The sequence below is a fragment of the Salmo salar genome, chromosome ssa18, assembly GCF_905237065.1.
Source record: "Salmo salar chromosome ssa18, Ssal_v3.1, whole genome shotgun sequence".
NCBI classification, from domain to species: Eukaryota; Metazoa; Chordata; class Actinopteri; order Salmoniformes; family Salmonidae; genus Salmo; species Salmo salar.
In genome coordinates, this window is record NC_059459.1 from 55,784,365 (window position 1) to 55,803,208 (window position 18,844).

General features: G+C 44.0%; 1 protein-coding gene across 1 annotated transcript; it reads left to right on the forward strand.

The window, feature by feature from the left end:
* The first annotated feature begins 1,843 nt into the window (after nucleotides 1-1,843).
* LOC106577509 (zinc finger protein 16-like) lies at nucleotides 1,844-5,611 on the forward strand. Its single transcript, XM_014155598.2, has 3 exons — nucleotides 1,844-2,671; nucleotides 2,861-3,082; nucleotides 3,454-5,611. The coding sequence occupies exons 1-3, from the start codon at nucleotides 1,936-1,938 to the stop codon at nucleotides 4,158-4,160; spliced, it is 1,665 nt and encodes a 554-aa protein (XP_014011073.1). The 5' UTR covers nucleotides 1,844-1,935; the 3' UTR covers nucleotides 4,161-5,611.
* The last annotated feature ends 13,233 nt before the right edge of the window (nucleotides 5,612-18,844 follow it).

An 18,844-nucleotide genomic window follows, 5' to 3' on the forward strand; every position in this document is an offset into this window, starting at 1 on the left:
ACACTTTGTTCTCCGACCCTCCATAGCCCACAATTTGAATACACTGCAATACACTGTGCATGGGATACATATTGGCTCGTAGAGAGAAAACTATTCTACCTGTTTCCTCTAAAGTGGGGTGGGAAATACTCAGTAAGGTCTCTACTAATCAAATATGATTTTTTTTAGGGGGATAGTGTTCACCATTATACTCAATGAATCTGATTTACACATTCTTAAATAACATTCATGCAAAATACAACATCTCACGTTATTGTGAATTAATTCATTGACGTTATCGCCAAATACGACCGCTTTAGTGAACCAACACATATCGGGACCACAACTACTTCCATCTACCTGAGCTTTGAAATTCCCACAATGATGAGCAAATTCATATTTCAGAACAATGTCCACAACTTTTTCATGTAATGCCAAATACTGTAGCACCAGCTATTTCTGTAGTCAGTGAAGAATGCCCTCCAGTTCCTTCTGATACTGCTTTAAGGAGTTCATTACTTTAAAACTCAATGTTATACTACTGCGACCACATACTTTATCTTTCATGTTTTTAGATATGTCCATCCAATGTGCTTTTAAATTCACAAGTATAATTACATTCTCAAAATGCCACCAATTGTGTGCTATTCCAGGTACCTTAGGTAGAACATCTATCCTCTCAGAACATTCTGGAACTGTTGACAAATGAAGAAGCGGGGCACATCAACACAAAGTAATCCTCTAAATTAGATTTTACAAGATCAAGGTGCACATCAATTATCTTATCCCTGAACCAATCTCTAGTGCTTATTTGATCAAAATCCTCAGTTAGTGAAGACAGTTTCCCCTGAGTTGGCTTGGGAATGTTTTTATGTTTTGAGGAATCACATTCCTTGCATTTGACGGTGCATAAGTGAATGACTTCTTTCAGACCAAAGTGGAGAACCTCTACACTACAAAATGTGGCTTTGTGCAGCCATTTGTTGATTAATTCTAAACTATTTCCTTTACACTATTGTAATAAAGTTGTTCCTGAACCATGGATTGTGAAAATGTCCCTGAATTCAATGCTTCAAACTGTGAAATGGCCTTTTTAAAGTGAGGAGACTGTTTCACTTGGTCAGCTCTAAGTATTCACTTATAGCATTCAGAAAATGCTAATGTAGTACTCAGAAACATTCAAATGAGTAACACGGTTTGACCACAATAAAAGGCCAGTAACACTCCGTATTATTCAGAGCCCCGTGACACCATATATAGATTCTACAAACCCTATGGAGTACTCCCCATCCCACTTTTATATCGGCACAAATAATACATTTTTCTCTATAATGTATATACACTGAGTATACAAAACATTAAGAACACCTGCTCTTTCCATGACATAGACTGACCAGGTGAATCCAGGTGAAAGTTATAATCCCTTATACATGTCACTTGTTAAATCCACTTCAATCAGTGTAGTTGAAGGGGATGAGACAGATTAAAGAAGGATTTTTAAGCCTTGAGACAATTGAGACATGGATTGTGATTATTCAGAGCCCAATGAAATCGCACCAGATATAGATTCCACAGACCCTACTGAGTACTCCCAACCACTTTTACATCGGCACAAATAATCGTTTTTCCTCTATAAAACAGTTTATGTAATGCATATGGGGGCATTTATTTGACCTTGGAACATGTGCTAAACCACAAATGTAATACAAATGTCACTTAAATATGAACAAATATGAATTACTGTTAATGTTAAGATAAATATTTTTCATACATCGTGAATAAATAAATACAGGTTAATGGCACTTTTCTACTATTACGTGGGGTACTTGTACTTTGAACGTTTACCCGAAATTCCATGACCCGGAAGTTATTTTTGAAGTGTTGCTGACGAGACGCTCATTCTACCAACCACAGAAGCTAGTCTGTTAGCTAGCTAACTTTAAAGACTCCAAAGACATGAGCCGCAAAAGAAACCACAGTTTCACCGAAACGAGCCTTTCTCCCGACCCTCAAAACGCATTCATGGACACGCCGGGGCCTACGGCGAGAGCCGACGATGATTTCTTGGAATTCGAACCCGACGAGGAGCTACTCTGCTCGGTGAACGACATCACCGAACACCTTGGAAGAAACATAACAGTCGTGCTCGAGACAGCATTGTCCGAAATCAGGAAAATTGTCAGCGTCAGGATACGGGTTCTGAAAATTGAGCTTCGGGAGAAAACAGACGAAATTGAAGTCCTTAAAGCAAGGCTGGAGATCCAAAGAGACTGTAGGGACCCGTACCCCGGCGGAATGACCACCGAGGCATCATCTGTATTCCGAAAATCAGACTTCCATTCGGGCAGCAAGCACAGCAACGACCCCAAGAAAGCCAAACCAGCCATGCCTGGCGTAAAGAAAGAAAACATCAATGCAATTTGCGATTATCTGATGAAAGATAAGAATTCACGGGGGGCTGAAGCGGACAGCGACCCGAGCAATCCTCCGTCTGGTAGTGACAGGGACAGCCGCCACGACCCCCAGCCGCACTCCCTCAACCTGTGGCCGGACACCATCCCTGACGCGGGGTCTGGGGATGAGGAGTCGGACTCGAACACGGATGACATATTCGGCATGCTACCATCGGGAAGCAAACGGATCTACGACTACGAATGGATGACGGGTGTGGAGTACACGTCGGATTTGAAAGGTAAACTCATCAATCACTCACTGCACTAATCACTGTTATGTGCATTGGCCATGGAGTGGGGTATACATTGGGAATGGATGCTATCCGGTCTTGCACCATTGCATGTGTCTATGTAAAGGCTGTATAGGCCCACTCGACTTTTCTGTAAATTGGCATCATAAAAGCCAAACCATGTGTTTGTTTATGCAGGTATGAGGGAGCCTAAATGTGAGACAATACCAGATGAAGATGAAGAAGAGAAAGACGAGGAAGAGGGTGATGAGTCAACCGAAAGGGATGGTGGATTAGAGCATCCCTCAGCACCTTTCGCCCATGACGCCCACACCCCTGACTTTCCCCTGGCCCCCCAGGGCTCTTCAGGAGGGGAAGGGGACGGTTCTGTGGAGGACCATGTGGATCGACTAGAACCAGGTGAGAGGAGAGGGAGAAGACCTTTACACTTCATATCATGTCGTCATTAACTTGTGAACTATCAAAATAAAGTCGCACACTCCATGTATAATCTCCCAGCAATTTAATGGGTATTTACCAACGTTTCGGCATCACTGTGTCTTCTTCAGGGTCATTTATTTGTGACATTGAGCGTCTTCATCTTTGCACATTGAACTTTTTTGCTCCATTTATTTCGCAAAAATGCAACTTTTTAAAAAGTTTTGCAGTGTGTTGACAACCTTCTGATCAATCCTTATTGCTGCTGCTTTGGCTGCATGCTTCAATTCCATGCTTAGGAACTCTAGTGGACTGAGTGCGATAACTGTAGTCATTAATGTGTCGGTTCACAGGCCAGCAGTTTCCCTCCCACACATACCTCTGCCCGCTGTGTGGAACCTTCTGCCCCGACTCCTTGTTCCTGGAGGAACACATCAAACTGATACACGGCAACACCACCGGCACCCACAGTGCCCTGCAGTCCACCTCCACCGCACTCCTCACCCTGGGGGAGGGTAGCAGTAACTCCAAGCGGGGGTTGGGGGTGCTGGAAGGTGGGAGCATGGGGGCTGGATCCGGAGGGATGAGCCTAGCAAGAGGAGGAGGTGGGGGAGGTACGAGGGAGAAGAAAGTGGAAGGGGGCTACGAGTGCGGCGACTGTGGCCGCCATTTCAACTATTTGGGCAACCTGCGGCAGCACCAGCGCATCCATACAGGGGAAAAGCCCTTCATATGCCCCGAGTGTGGGGAGAGGTTCCGGCACGCTGCCCGATTGAAGAGTCACCGGCTGGGGCACAACGGCGGGCAGAGCCCCTTCCCTTGCCCCCAGTGTGGGAAAGGCTTCCCAGTGCTCTCAGGCTTAAAGAGGCACCAGCGGGTGCATACAGGGGAGAGCCCCTACGCGTGCCAGCAGTGTGGGCGGCGCTTCAAGGAGCTTGGTAACCTCTATACCCACCAGAGGATCCATAGTGGTGCCACACCCTATTGCTGCCAGCAATGTGGGAGGAGCTTCCGTCACCTGGGTACCTACAAGAGCCACCGCTGCACCCCAATACAGTGACAGTGACACTTGTTACCTTGGAGCTAGGCTGGCCTACTGCTAAGTCTAGCCTAGCCATCGCAGGAGCCTATTGATTGATATGCTGTTGAGGAGACTGAGGCAGGAACATTGTCTGTCTAAAGACAAGCACCATACAGACTCAAAAGGGAGGGTGCCATGATGGGAAAGGTCAAAAGTGCATCATGATAAAGAGATGAAAGCATGACCCTGTTCCAATACTTCAGAAGCACATCCCTCCTTCCCACTTCTGTGAAATAATCCATGACTTATTCAACATTATGAACTAGGTTGTTCGAGCCCTGAATGCTGATTTGGCTGACAACTGTGGTATATCAGACCGTATACTGCTCTAATTACGTTGGTAACAATAATAGCAATAAGGCACCTCGGGCCTTATTGCTTAAGGATAGTATAGGTGAATGCAATATGTTTCACCAACCCCGAGTGGCACAGCGGTCTAAGACACTGCTTCTCAGTGCTAGAGGCGTCACTACAGACCCTGATTCGATTCCAGGCTGTATCACAACCGGCCGTGATTGGGAGTCCCATAGGGCGGCGCACAGTTGGCCCAGCGTCGTTCAGGTTATGGTTTTGCCGGGGTAGGCTGTCATTGTAAATAAGAATTTGTTCTCCTAGTTAACTAAAGTTTAAATAAATAAAATAACAGTCAGATCAGGGATTATTTCTAGGAAGCAAGGAAGGAAGGAAGGAAGAATGCATTTTAGTTGTATTCAAATAGGACCCATGTAGGCATATCCTGTTGGGAAGAGGACTCGCACTACTAAGAGAACAGTGTGCCTCTGCTGCCACCTTGTGGACTTCTTATATTACTGCACAAATTAAGTTTCACAGTGGCACTGCTGACTGTTTTAACCTCACTTACCTACCAGCGACTATTCTGCCCAGAGCAGATGAGTTGGCATTTTATCTTCTTTTTTTTATAATGACGTAACCTATATTACTGACACTATATTCTTTACACCTTTTTGGTATGTCGACCTGCATGATGATGACATCATGTGAGACATTCTTTGTTCAGTTCTATGCTACCTCTCTGGCATGTAGAACAAGGAATCAAGTCGGCTCTATGGCATTTCTATCTGCAACGTTTGACAACTGAACGCAGTCCTGATATCTGTAGCCCTTTCAAATGAACCCCTCTCATAACAGACTAGTTATCTACACGGTTCAGGAAAACATTCAGTTCAAGGTGAATTATATGAAGAAAAATGACCCCTCTTGTCTCAGTTCACCCCAAATGTGTAGCTGAAAATATCCCCAATACTGTATGTGACTGTTGAAGACACAACAAAAGAAGCACCAACTTGTCAAAAAATGTCTGGTAAACAATTCATATTAAAACGGTAAATGTGAAATGCTAATAATTGACAATCTGCATCCTATGTGGTGCTTTGTGTTGTGTGAGTGTACTTTAAATAATACTAATCATTTCCCCCATTGACGAAGACTTCCTTATGTGGACTAAGATAAGGTGAAGGAGAGGGACGTGATGTAAGGACTGGCATACTTGGATTAGAACATGTTTAAATGGTGTACATTTCTAAGAAACAGTCAGTGCCCAGAGAGCCTTGGTGACTCACTTGAGATGGTAGATTTGTGTTTGTGTACTTGTTTGTATAACCAGCGGGCACTGCATTTCTCTGTCTGTGCAGCTGTGTCTTCATCTGCCTTCTGCAGAGGGACAATCAAAGGGAGATCAACATTACTACACTCCATCACTGATCACGACAAGCCCTTTATACACACACACACACAGTGGCTCCCACTAAAGACATCAGAATTGTTGGAAAGCCGCAGAGAGAGACAGAGCAGGAGAACACTAGTAGCATTTTGTCCCAGTAGGCCTACATACCAGAGACACTTCCATCCAAACATGAAGGACAATATATTTGCAACACAAACAGATTAATTCAAAACAGGCCGCTGACTGTGGAAATGTGGTCCTTTTATTCTTTGCTATTCCTGATTTATATCTAAAGTTAACAGACCTGGCAGGAAGAATACTGAACAAAAGTATAAATGCAATAATTTCAAAGATTTTACTCTATTTACAGTTCATATAAGGAAATCAGTCAATTGAAATAAATTCATTAGGCCCTAATCTATGGATTTCATGACGGAAATGCAGATATGTCGCTGCAGATATGTATCTGTTGGTCACAGATACCTGTCAAAAAAAGTAGGGGTGTAGTTCAGAAAACCAGTCAGTATCTGGTTTAATCATCATTTGCCTCATGCAGTACAACAAATCTCCTTCGACCGGAGTTGATCAGGCTGTTGTTGATTGTGGCCTGTGGAATGTTGTCCCACTCCTCTTCAATGGCTGTCGTACACGTCGATCCAGAGCATCCAAAACATGCTCAATGGGTGGTGACGTGTTTGGTGAGTATGCAGGCCATGGAAGAGCTGTGACATTTTCACCTTCAGGAATTGTGTACAGATCCTTGTGACACGGGGCCGTGCATTATCATGCTGAAACATGAGGTGATGGTGGAGGATGAATGAAATGACAATGGGCCTCAGGATCTTGTCAAGGTATCTCTGTGCATTAAAATTGCCATCGATAAAATGCAATTGTGTTTGTTGGCTGTAGCGTATGCCTGCCGATACCATAACCCCACCGCCACCATGGGGCACTCTGTTAACAATTTTGATATCAGCAAACCTCTCGCCCATACAACGCCATACACGTGGTCTGCGGTTTTGAGGACGGTTGGACGTACTGACAAATTCTCTAAAGCGACGTTGGAGAAATGGACATTCAATTCTCTGGCAACAGCTCTGGTGGACATTCCTGCAGTCAGCGTGCCAATTGCATACTCCCAGAACTTGAGGCATCTGCAGGATTGTGTTGTGTGACAAAACTGCACATTTTAGAGTGGCCTTTTATTGTCCACAGCACAAGATGCACCTGTGTTATGATCATGCCGTTTAATCAGCTCCATGATATGCCACACCGTTCTGGTGGATGGATTATCTTGGCAAAGGAGAAATGCTCACTAACGGGGATGTAAACAAAATTGTGCACAACATTTGAGAGAAATGCGCTATTTGTGCATATGGAACATTTTTTGGCTCTTTTATTTCAGCTCATGAAACATGGGACCAACACTTACCTGGTGCCTTTTTATATTGTTGTTCAGTGCACAGTAGTTACAAGTGCAGTAAATGGATGACAGGAGAGAGAGAGAGAGAGAGAGAGAGAGAGAGAGAGGAAAGACTTCTCATCACTCCAGTCCTCATCCTGCCCTCCATGTTTTTTATTAAGGCCTGACAAAGCTCCTGCCAAGTAATTGCTCTGGCTCTATGATGGCTGAGCATGTCACTTGTTATCTCAAGTTGTGAAAGAGAGAGAGAAAGTGTGTTTGTGTGAAAGAGAGAGTATACAGGAACGACTAATCTTCATCAACTCTCTTTCTCCTGCTCAACACCAGTCAATGGACCTGAGAGCTTGTAAGTGCTCTACAAGGACCAAATGTACCAGCAATAAAATACCAGGTTGTACTTTAAAAGGAAATCATTATTGAATGATGGAAGAAAGTGTATGGTCAAATAAGGGAGGTGACAGGGAGGTTAAGTATGATTCAGAATGAAAGCTACCACCACTATGAAAGAGCCATGCTGTGCAGGTTGCACCATGATACTAGCCTTTATGCCTTGAATTGATTGATACTGTGTGAAAAGGCACCTGGCATTGAACAAATATATGTGTGTGTGTGTGTGTGTGTGTGTGTGTGTGTGTGTGTGTGTGCGCTTGTGTATGTCTGTGTGAGAAATGGCAGGCTCTGTTCACTGTCCCCTACTCCTTCTGGTAACACTGCAGGTCGTCTCACACACAGCCTGTAGGAGGCACTGACCTTCTGCTGTATACAGCCTATTAACCTGCAGTGTGTGTGTGGATGCTTGTGTCATGCACTACCTGAGAAGACCTGCTCAACCACAGAGCCGTGCAGCAAGTGAATGGGAATGCTTGTACTATACTGTAGCTGCACTCAAGTACTCTTTCTTCTACTTGCATGGCAATCAACATGCATCAAATGGAGATGTCCTGACTATACCTCTCCTTCCTTCTCGTTCGTAATCTTCAGATTCTCTATCTCTCACTCTCTCTTCCACGCACACACACATACACACACAGTCTTGTTTAACTAACCTTGTTGGGGGACACAATTGATTGCCATTCAACTCAAAACCTAACCCTAACTCCTAAACCTTTAACTCCTAACCCTAATTCCAACGCTAATATTAACCTTAACCCTAAACCCCTAGAAATAGTATTTTTCCATGTGGGGACTAACAAAATGTCCCCAGTTTGCCAAATTTGTCTTAGTTTACTATTCTTGTGGGGACACACATACACACTTGAATCCCCCATTGCAGTGTGCTGTAATTCAGAGATAATACCCTGAGGGATTTCCATCAGTCACTGAGCCTAGCCATGCATCAACTCTCCAACTGCTAGAGAGAGACTGACATATGGAGACACAACTTTGAGTACTTCTTCACTAACATCCCCCATCAGGGGGGCCGAGAGGCCCTCAAGTTCTACCTCAATGAACGTCCCCCTAATGCTCTTCCTAGCCCTAACTGTATTTTATACAACGGGTGGGTCTAATTCTGAATGCTGATTGGTTAAAACCACATTCCAGCTGGTGTCTATTCCACAAGTTGCCACCAGCTAAATCTATGATGTTAAAATGCCTATTTACTCTGTTCAATCCACTGTCTCATCAGCCCAGCCAGGCAATTTATAAACTTGATCTCCACTATAAAAAGCAAATAGACATTATCTCACATTTCTTTTAGACTAACATTTTTTTTTCAACAGCGGGGATGTGTATAAACCTTGCTGTCTGTCTCTCCGACATTTGTAACATTGTTTCAATATTCAAATTCAATCTCCTGTTGTCCCATAGTAATGAACGTGTTAGGACCAGACAGGCAGGCAGCGTTTTTCAGCCAGTCAAAATCATGAATCAGCTGGTATCATTTTTATGGATATATACAAAAAAGGTCAATTGAAAAAAGGTCAAACGAAACGCAGCTAATTTGCAGTCTTTCCAGCTTCAGTTTGCAGTGATTGTGTTACTGTAGCTGTGTTGTTGGCTAGCTCCTCTGAACAACAGTGTCCTGACGAGTGAGCACATTTTCTATACCAGGCGAAATCGCGCCTCATTAACTCAATGTTATGGATGTACCCAAATTAATGTCACTAGAAAACAGCTTAAACAAATGCAAATGCAGCTACTTTGCTGTTATTCTGGCTGCACTTTTTGACGTGACTGTAAGTTAGCCGTAGTTGGCTAGCTAGCCAGCAAGGGATAAGAACATTGCCAGACAGTTTAGAACGAACGACTGGGTCGCGTCCATAGATACAGATACAGAACAATAAGACTGAATAACTGGGTCTCTAGCAACCCTAGATTTGTGTCGGGACTATATCTTGTGGAAGGATGAAATAGGATGAATAAATTAATCAAAATAATGTGGTCATGAAAAAAAAAATGTTTATATGTTGGTAACCCGTTGTATGAAAGTGATTATGCCCTCGAAGCCGGTGTTTGGAGGATATATTGGCACGGCTTGCCGGCCCTCGACGAACCAATATATCCTCCAAACACCGGCTTCTCTGGCATTATCACTTAAGTGGACTGAACTGGTACTAACCTCCAACAATTTTGTCTTCAGAGGATACTTTTTCCTCCAGACCAACAGCGATGGGGAGCACGATGGCTCCTAATTATGGTAACCTATATCTAGGAAACAGGTGGTGCTGAATCCAGACCTTAACCCCTTTCTCTCCCATATTCTCCTAATTCTGAGATATATAGATGTCATTTTAGCGATCTATGCTGGTATCCAGGAAGAACTCTTGGAATTCCATGCCTATCTAAAATCTATGAATGAGCACCTTCGTTATACCATTAACTATGACCTACCCCAAATCAGTTTTCTTGATGTGATGGTTATTTAGGACAAAACCTCCCTCTATAGGAAAACTACAGACAGGAACACCCTCCTTAGAGGTGACAGCGTTCATCCACGTCCAATTATAAGTCTCTCTGTAAGTCAGTTCAGCCACATCAGAAGAATATGCAGCTCTGATGCTTCTTACCAGAAACAGACCACGGACCTCACACAAAGGTTTAAGGAAAGGCGGTACAAAGACAATTGGGTAAAACATGCCAATAATCATTTTGATGGGCTAACACACTTGGAAAGCCTTCAACCAAAAGCCTTCAACCCCTCATCCTTTACCCGATACTCACCATTGGGGAAAGCATTTTTTAAGGACATTATCAGGAAGCACTGGTACATTATTGATAATAACCCACAATTGAAACCCATCTGTAAATATCCCCTACGTATGGTCTTTAAAAGACCCCAAACGGTGATTATCCACCAGAGAAAAGGGAAACATAGTTGGACAAGGTTCTGGAGGGTAATTACAAACGTGGCCAATGTACTCAATGCAGTTTCACGCACAAATATTTAAGATCAAAGGTCTTATTACCTGCATGTCCACCAATGTTGTGTACATGTTGAAATGTCCTTGTGATCTGTCTTACATAGGGAAAACCCGTAGAAGCCTTCAGACCTGGACTACAGCAATATACGGACAAGTGAGAGAGAAAAACCCGGTTGCTGTTCATTTTGTACCAGCTGGACATCCTATTAGTTCTCTGAGATACATAGGAATAGAAATGGTCAAGATGTCACGCAGCGGAGGGGACATTGAGAGGAAACTTCTTCAAAAAGGGAATCTTTCTGGATCCACAGCCTCGACACACTGTCTCCTCTTGGCCTTAACGAGGAGTTCGACTTAAAACCGTTTTTATAGTTCCAAATAATTGTGTTTTGTATCCTAATTGAATATTGTGTAGGCTGGAGTCATTAAAACTCGTTTTTCAACTACTCCACAAATTTCTTGTTAACAAACCATAGTTTTGGCAAGTCGGTTAGGACATCTACTTTGTGCATGACACAAGTAATTTTTCCAGCAATTGTTTACAGACAGATTATTTCACTTATAATTAACTGTATCACAAATCCAGTGGGTCAGAAGTTTACATACACTAAGTTGACTGTGCCTTTAAACAGCTTGGAAAATTCCAGAAAATTATGTCATGGCTTTAGAAGCTTCTGATAGGCTAATTGACGTCATTTGAGTCAATTGGAGGTGTACCTGTGGATGTATTTCAAGGCCTACCTTCAAACTCAGTGCCTTTTTGCTTGACATCATGGGAAAATCAAAAGAAATTAGCCAAGACCTCAGAAAAAAAATTGTAGACCTCCACAAGTCTGGTTCATCCCTGGGAGCAATTTTCAAATGCATGAAGGTACCACGTTCATCTGTACAAACAATAGATTGCAAGTATAAACATCATGGGACCATGCAGCCGTCATACCGCTCAGGAAGGAGACGCATTCTGTCTCCTAGAGATGAACGTACTTTGGTGCGAAAAGTGAAAATCAATCCCAGAAGAACAGCAAAGGACCATGTGAAGATGCTGGAGGAAACCGGTACAAAGTATCTATATCCACAGTAAAACGAGTCCTATATCGACATAACCTGAAAGGTCGCTAAGCAAGGAAGAAGCCACTGCTCCAAAACCGCCATAAAAAAGCCAGACTACGGTTTGCAACTGCACATGGGGACAAAGATTGTACTTTTTGGAGAAATGTCCTCTGGTCTCATGAAACAAAAATAGAACTGTTTGGCCATAATGACCATCGTTATGTTTGGAGGAAAAAGGGGGATGCTTGCAAGCCGAAGAACACCATCCCAACTGTGAAGCACGGGGGTGGCAGCATCATGTTGTGGGGTGCTTTGCTGCAGGAGGGACTGGTGCACTTCACAAAATAGATGGCATCATGAGGGAGGACAATTATGTGAATTTATTGAAGCAACATCTCAAGACATCAGTCAGGAAGTTAAAGCTTGGTTGCAAATGGGTCTTCCAAATGGACAATTACCCCAAGCATACTTCCAAAGTTGTGGCAAAATGGCTTAAGGACAACAAAGTCAAGTTATTGGAGTGGCCATCACAAATCCCTGACCTCAATCCTATAGAAAATGTGTGGGCAGAACTGAAAAAGCACGTGTGAGCAAGGAGGCCTACAAACCTGATTCAGTTACACCAGCTCTGTCAGGAGGAATGGGCCATAATTCACCCAACTTATTGTGGGAAGCTTGTGGAAGGCTACCCAAAACATTTGACCGAAGTTAACAATTTAAAGGCATTGCTACCAAATACGAATTGAGTGTATGTAAACTTCTGACCCAGGGGGAATGTGATGAAAGAAATAAAAGCAGAAATAAATAATTCTCTCTACTATTATTCTGACATTTCACATTCTTAAAATAAAGTGGTGATCCTAACTGACCTAAGACAGGGAATCTTTACTTGGATTAAATGTCAGGAATTGTGAAAAACTGAGTTTAAATGTATTTGGATAAGGTGTATGTAAACTTCCGACTTCAACTGTGTATATATATATATATATATATATATATATATCACTGTAAATATTGATCACATTCCTTGTGTATGATCATATATTTCGATACATTGAATGTTAATATTGTGAACTAATGTTATATATTTTTACCTCACTGAGTATTGCCCCTATATATAGGACATTCCACCCCACCTGGGATATGGATGCTTGATGAAGACCCAAGGTTGGAAACTTTGTTATAAATAAAATCACTTCGGTGCATGTGCAGCAGTGTGTTGGTGATTTCCTTTCTGTTTTCTATGAGTTTGCCTACATCTCCAGCACCTGCGGAAAGTACCTGTGTATGTTCTTCAGCTTTTGTACACTTCTTCTGTTCCTCATACATATATACAACCTTATATTTGACCTTTTACTTTATTTTTCACAGTATTATATTTCCCAATCTCTCTCTTTTCTATCTCTCTATTCCTTTACTAACTCCCCTTCTGCTCTCCCTCTCTTCTCTCCTTTACTGTTTCGTTCTAACTGTCCTCCTCTCCATTTATCCTCCTCGCTCTCTCATTCCTAAGCACTATAAAGGAGGTTAAAACGCCATAATAATGGCAACAGGCAACATGCAGTGGTGTAGGCCTATAAGGACATGAGGAGAGACCTCATCACTGCCACTATAGACATGGTAATGATAACCATTAAATAAATGCTTCTCTCCCCTGGGCCTTTCTCAAAGCCATCATCCCTCCCCACGTCCTCCCTCTTCTCCACCATCGATTTACAACGGTTGTTTACAAAGGCTTCTGTCTGCTTAGCATTTGAACCCCATTGCCTGCCATGTGTTCAATAAGCCAACAGACGCAGCAGGCAGGCGGCACTAACCATTTCTGATGAAAGAAGCCTACCCTGGCCACGGATAGTTTCCCCTGTGTGTTGTGATGATGACTTGTAATGCGTGTTAGGTAAGTACTGTTTGGAAGGTTGGTGGGGGAGGGCATGCCGCATTCACATGGAAATGCCAGGATTTTTAATTAAACTCTCACCTGCCAGCGGGTATATGCCACGCCAGGTGGACACCGGGTACAGATCTGTAGGTGAGAGGATGGAGATTGAGGCATTATTACTCAACATGTATTCACTAGGCTGACATTTACCCCTCAGAGTATGTCTATACAGGGCTGTACCTGTAGCAATCACCGAATTAACTACTGTGCTTTGTGGTTCTATGATACTGTGTTCTACTGTACTGTGTTTTGTTGCACATTGCCCACATCCACAAAGCATCTCAAAGTATGAGTGCTGATCTAGGATCAGTTTGGCCTTTTAGATTATAATGATTAAGATTATATGTACAGATTCGAGATTAGCACTCCTACTCTGAGATGCTTTGTGGATATGGGCCCAGGTCTTATTTACGTGACACTGTACAGTGAATATGTAGCACTATGAATTATACCTCCTGGTAATGCATACCTCTTCATGTCACATGTAAAAGGCCTCTGCCACCGCAGACACGTAATAATAAATATTAAGCTCTGACATTTAGCAGATACCAATAACTGAAATGTGAACCCATAGGACGGCCATGACTATGAAAAAGACCTGTCTTTCTAGTCCGGCGGATACTGTTTAGTGAACGCTTTCTTCCGTAGCATGACTTCCAATCCCCTGACACAGAAGGAGATGCCCAGGTGTGAGCTTTCCCTTTATCTGTAAATCCTTTGCAAAGCCCTAAAACGTTCTCCAAGGTGAATGCGGGTCGATGGAATTTAGATGTTCCTATCTTCAAGTAAAGGTCAAGTGGTCGTTGGGGAGGGGTGCGGGGGGATAAAAAAAGTCTGGCTGTAACAAATGTGTATACTTACTGTACACACACACCTACGGAGGATGCTTTGCTCCTCGGGTGCCAGTTGCCGCTGCAACAAAAGCATCACCGTCGATAAAGAGTATTTTTCGGCCCTAACGCCAAGTTCGGCAATTTACCCGTCTTATATCAGCTTGCTTGTGGGGTGGAAATATTATAGGCGTGTCCTTAAAAGCATGATCCAAAGTGCTAATTTCAGGCAGTGCTGATAAGGATATTTAAGACCATCCAAAAGCTGTTTTTGTTATGGCATGAATTTTGACCCTAGAAATGCAGCCTATCCAGCCGTGATGCACACTGCCCATATGCGCATGGAATAAGAGTAGCCTAATGTGCTTTTGGTGCATGTATACTTCGTATTTAGAAACATAAAAAACATTTGTTTTTCCCATTTAGTTTTATTTGATTAAAAAACCAAGCACAGCCTCCCCTCCTCTCAATTAAGGATTTTTTTTGTCCGCCCAAAGCAGTAGTCAAGACTGTCGATAAAGGGTTTGGCTCCTGAGACAGCTTGGAAATCAATTTTAATCACCAAAGCTTTATTAAAATATCAAGTTTGAGAGGAGTTAAACAGTGAGCTGACATTCCCTTTTCATCTATGTATTGTAGGCAGGCCCACATTATTTTAGCCATGCAGGTCCTGTTTTGGACATGCTTAAAACCCCCTCCATGATGTAGGCTACGTGCTGATGTCCATCATGAAACGAAAGACGACAACCTTGATGAATACCGGTGAATCTCGTATTTAGATCTGTAACCTGTAAAAATGGCTTGTTATCCATTTCCTATGTTCAAAACCCAAGCCCTGCCTTAGGCCTACTATAATGAAAGCTGGTTCAACAGCAATGCGTGTCTTTTTTTATGCTGGCAATTTTATTATATCATTCCATTTTGTTGTTTAAAATAATAAATACTGATTTCTTGTTTTTTGTTTAATTTTATTACAACCAAACTTATTAGAATGATTCACTAATCACTTTATGTTCATAAAACATACAGTGGCAAGAAAAAGTATGTGAACCCTTTGGAATTACATGGATTTCTGCATAAAATGGTCATGAAATTTGATCTGATTTTCATCTAAGTCACAACAACAGACAAACAGTGTGCTTAAACGAATAACGCACAAATTGTATTTTTCTTGTCTATATTGAATACATAATTTAAACATTCACGATGTAGGTTGGAAAAAGTATGTGAACCCCTAGGCTAATGACTTCTCCAAAAGCTAATTGGAGTCAGCTAACCTGGAGTCCAATCAGTGAGATGTGATTGGAGATGTTGGTTAGAGCTGCTTTGCCCTGTAAAAAACACTCACAAAATTTGAGTTTGCTATTCACAAGAAGCATTGCCTGATGTGAACCATGCCTCGAACAGAGTAGATCTCAGAAGACCTAAGATTAAGAATTGTTGAGTTACACAAACCTGGAAAGGGTTACAAAAGTATCACTAAAAGCCTTGATGTTCATCAGTCCACGGTAAGACAAATTGTCTATAAATGGAGAAAGTTCAACACTGTTGCTACTGGCTGTCCTGCAAAGATGACTGCAAGAGCACAGCGCAGAATGCTCAATGAGGTTAAGAAGAATCCTAGAGTGTCAGCTAAAGACTTACAGAAATCTCGGGAACATGCTAACATCTCTGTTGACGAGTCTACAATATGTAAATCACTAAACAGAAATGGTGGTCATGGGAGGACACCATGGAAGAAGCCACTGCTGTCCAAAAAAAAACATTACTACACGTCTGAAGTTTGCAAAAGTGCATCTGGATGTTCCACAGCGCTACTGGCAAATATTCTGTGGACAGACTAAATTACATTTGAGTTGTTTGGAAGGAGCACACAACACTATGTGTGGAGGAAAAAAGGCACAGCACAGCACACCAACATCAAAACCTCATCCCAACTGTAAAATATGGTGGAGGGAGCATCATGGTTTGGGGCTGCCTCAGGGTCTGGACAGCTTGCTATTATTGACAGAAAAATGAATTCCCAAATTTATCAAGATATTTTGCAGGAGAATGTTAGGCTATCTGTCCGCCAATTGAAGCTCAACAGAAGTTGGGTGATGCAACAGGACAACGACCCAAAACATAGAAGTAAATCAACAACAGAATGAATGGTTTCAATAGAAGAAAATATGCCTTCTGGAGTGGCCCAGTTAGAGTCCTGACCTCAACCCGATTGAGATGCTGTGGCATAACCTCAGGGGAGCAGTTCACACCAGACATCCCAAGAATATTGCGGAACTGAAACAGTTTTGTAAAGAGGAATGGTTCAAAATTCCTCCTGACCGTTGTGCAGGTCTGTAATGGGTGCGTGCTGGTGGCAGGGAAGTCAGGCGCAGGGGAGCGAACTTGGTATAAACGGAGTCGTTTAATAAGTGCTCATAAAACTCAGAAAACCAAAATATAAAAAATAATAAAAGTGGGTACAAAACCCGTCGCGCACCAGAACATAACTTGCACATACAAACAATCACAGACAAGGACATGAGGGTTAAATACACGTAATTGATGAGACTTGAACCAGGTGTGATGTAAGACAAAACCAATGGAAAATGAAAAATGGATCAGCGATGGCTAGAAGGTCGGTGACGTCGACCGCCAAACACCGCCCGAACAAGGAGAGGGACCGACTTCAGCGGAAGTCTTGACAGTACCCCCCCTGATGCGCGGCTCCAGCAGCGCATAGACACCAACCTCGGGGACGACCCGGAGGGCGAGGCGCAGGGCGATCCGGATGGAGACGATGGAACTCTCGCAACATTGAAGGATCCAACACGTCCTCCACCGGAACCCAGCATCTCTCCTCCGGACCATACCCCTCCCAGTCCCAGTCCACGAGGTACTGAAGGCCCCTCGCCCGACGTCTTGAATCCAGTATGAAACGAACAGAGTACGCCGGGACCCCCTCAATGTCCAGAGGGGGCGGAGGAACCTCCCGCACCTCAGACTCCTGGAGCGGGCCAGCCACCACCGGCCTGAGGAGAGACATATGGAACGAGGGGTTAATACGGTAATCGGGGGGAAGCTGTAACCTATAACAAACCTCGTTCACTATCCTCAGGACTTTAAATGCCCCCATAAACAATGACCAGGATCGTGGTGTTACCCTGTGAAGGAGGAAGATCGGTCAGGAAATCTACCGACAGTTGCGAACACGGCCGTTGTGGAACGGGTAAGGGTTGTAAACTTACCTCTGGGCAGGTGCCTAGGAGCCTTACACTGGGCGCACACCGAGCAGGAGGAAACATAAACCCTCACATCCTTGGCCAAAGTGGGCCACCAGTACTTCACAGTAAGACAGCGCACTGTCCGATCGATCCCAGGATGAAGTGTGGGCCCAAGATCAGCCGGTCGTGGATAGCAGACGGAACATACAGACGCCCAGCTGGACACTGGAGGGGAGCGGGCTCTGCACGTAACGCCTACTCAATGTCCGCGTCCAGCTCCCACACTACCGGCGCCACCAAGCAAAAGGCGGGGAGTATGGGACGCTCCTCTGTGTCATACAACCGGGACAATGCGTCTGCCTTAATGTTCTGGGAGCCTGGTCTATAGGAAAGGGTAAACACAAAACGGGTGAAAAACATGGCCCACTTTGCCTGGCGAGGGTTCAGTCTCCTCGCCGCCCGGATGTACTCCAGATTGCGGCGGTCAGTCCAGATGAGAAAAGGGTGTCTAGCCCCCTCAAGCCAATGTCTCCACGCCTTCAAGGCCTTGACGACAGCCAACAGCTCCCGGTCCCCCACATCATGGTTTTGCTCTGCCGGGCTGAGCTTCTTCGAGAAGAAGGTACAGGGGCGGAGCTTTGGTGGCGTACCCGAGCACTGAGAGAGCACACCTCCTATCCCAGCCTCGGACGCGTCCACCTCCACTATGAACGCCAAAGAGGGATCCGGATGGGCCAACACGGGAGCCGAGGTAAACAGAGCCCTCAGGTGACTAAAAGCCCTGTCCGCCTCAGCTGACCACTGCAAGCGCACCGGGCCCCCCTTCAGCAGTGAGGTAATGGTAGCCGCTACCTGACCAAAACCCAGGATAAACCTCCGGTAGTAGTTGGCAAACCCTAAGAACAGCTGCACCTCCTTTACCGTGGTGGGAGTCGGCCAATTACGTACGGCTGCAATGCGGTCACTCTGCATCTCCACCCCTGAAGTGGAAATGCGATACCCTAGGAAGGAGACGGACTGTTGGAAGAACAGGCATTTCTCAGCATTGACGTACAGGTCATGCTCCAACAGGCAACCAAGCACTCTGTGCACCAGGGACACATGCTCAGCGTGTGTAGCAGAGTATATCAAAATGTCATCAATATACACCACTACATCCTGCCCGTGCC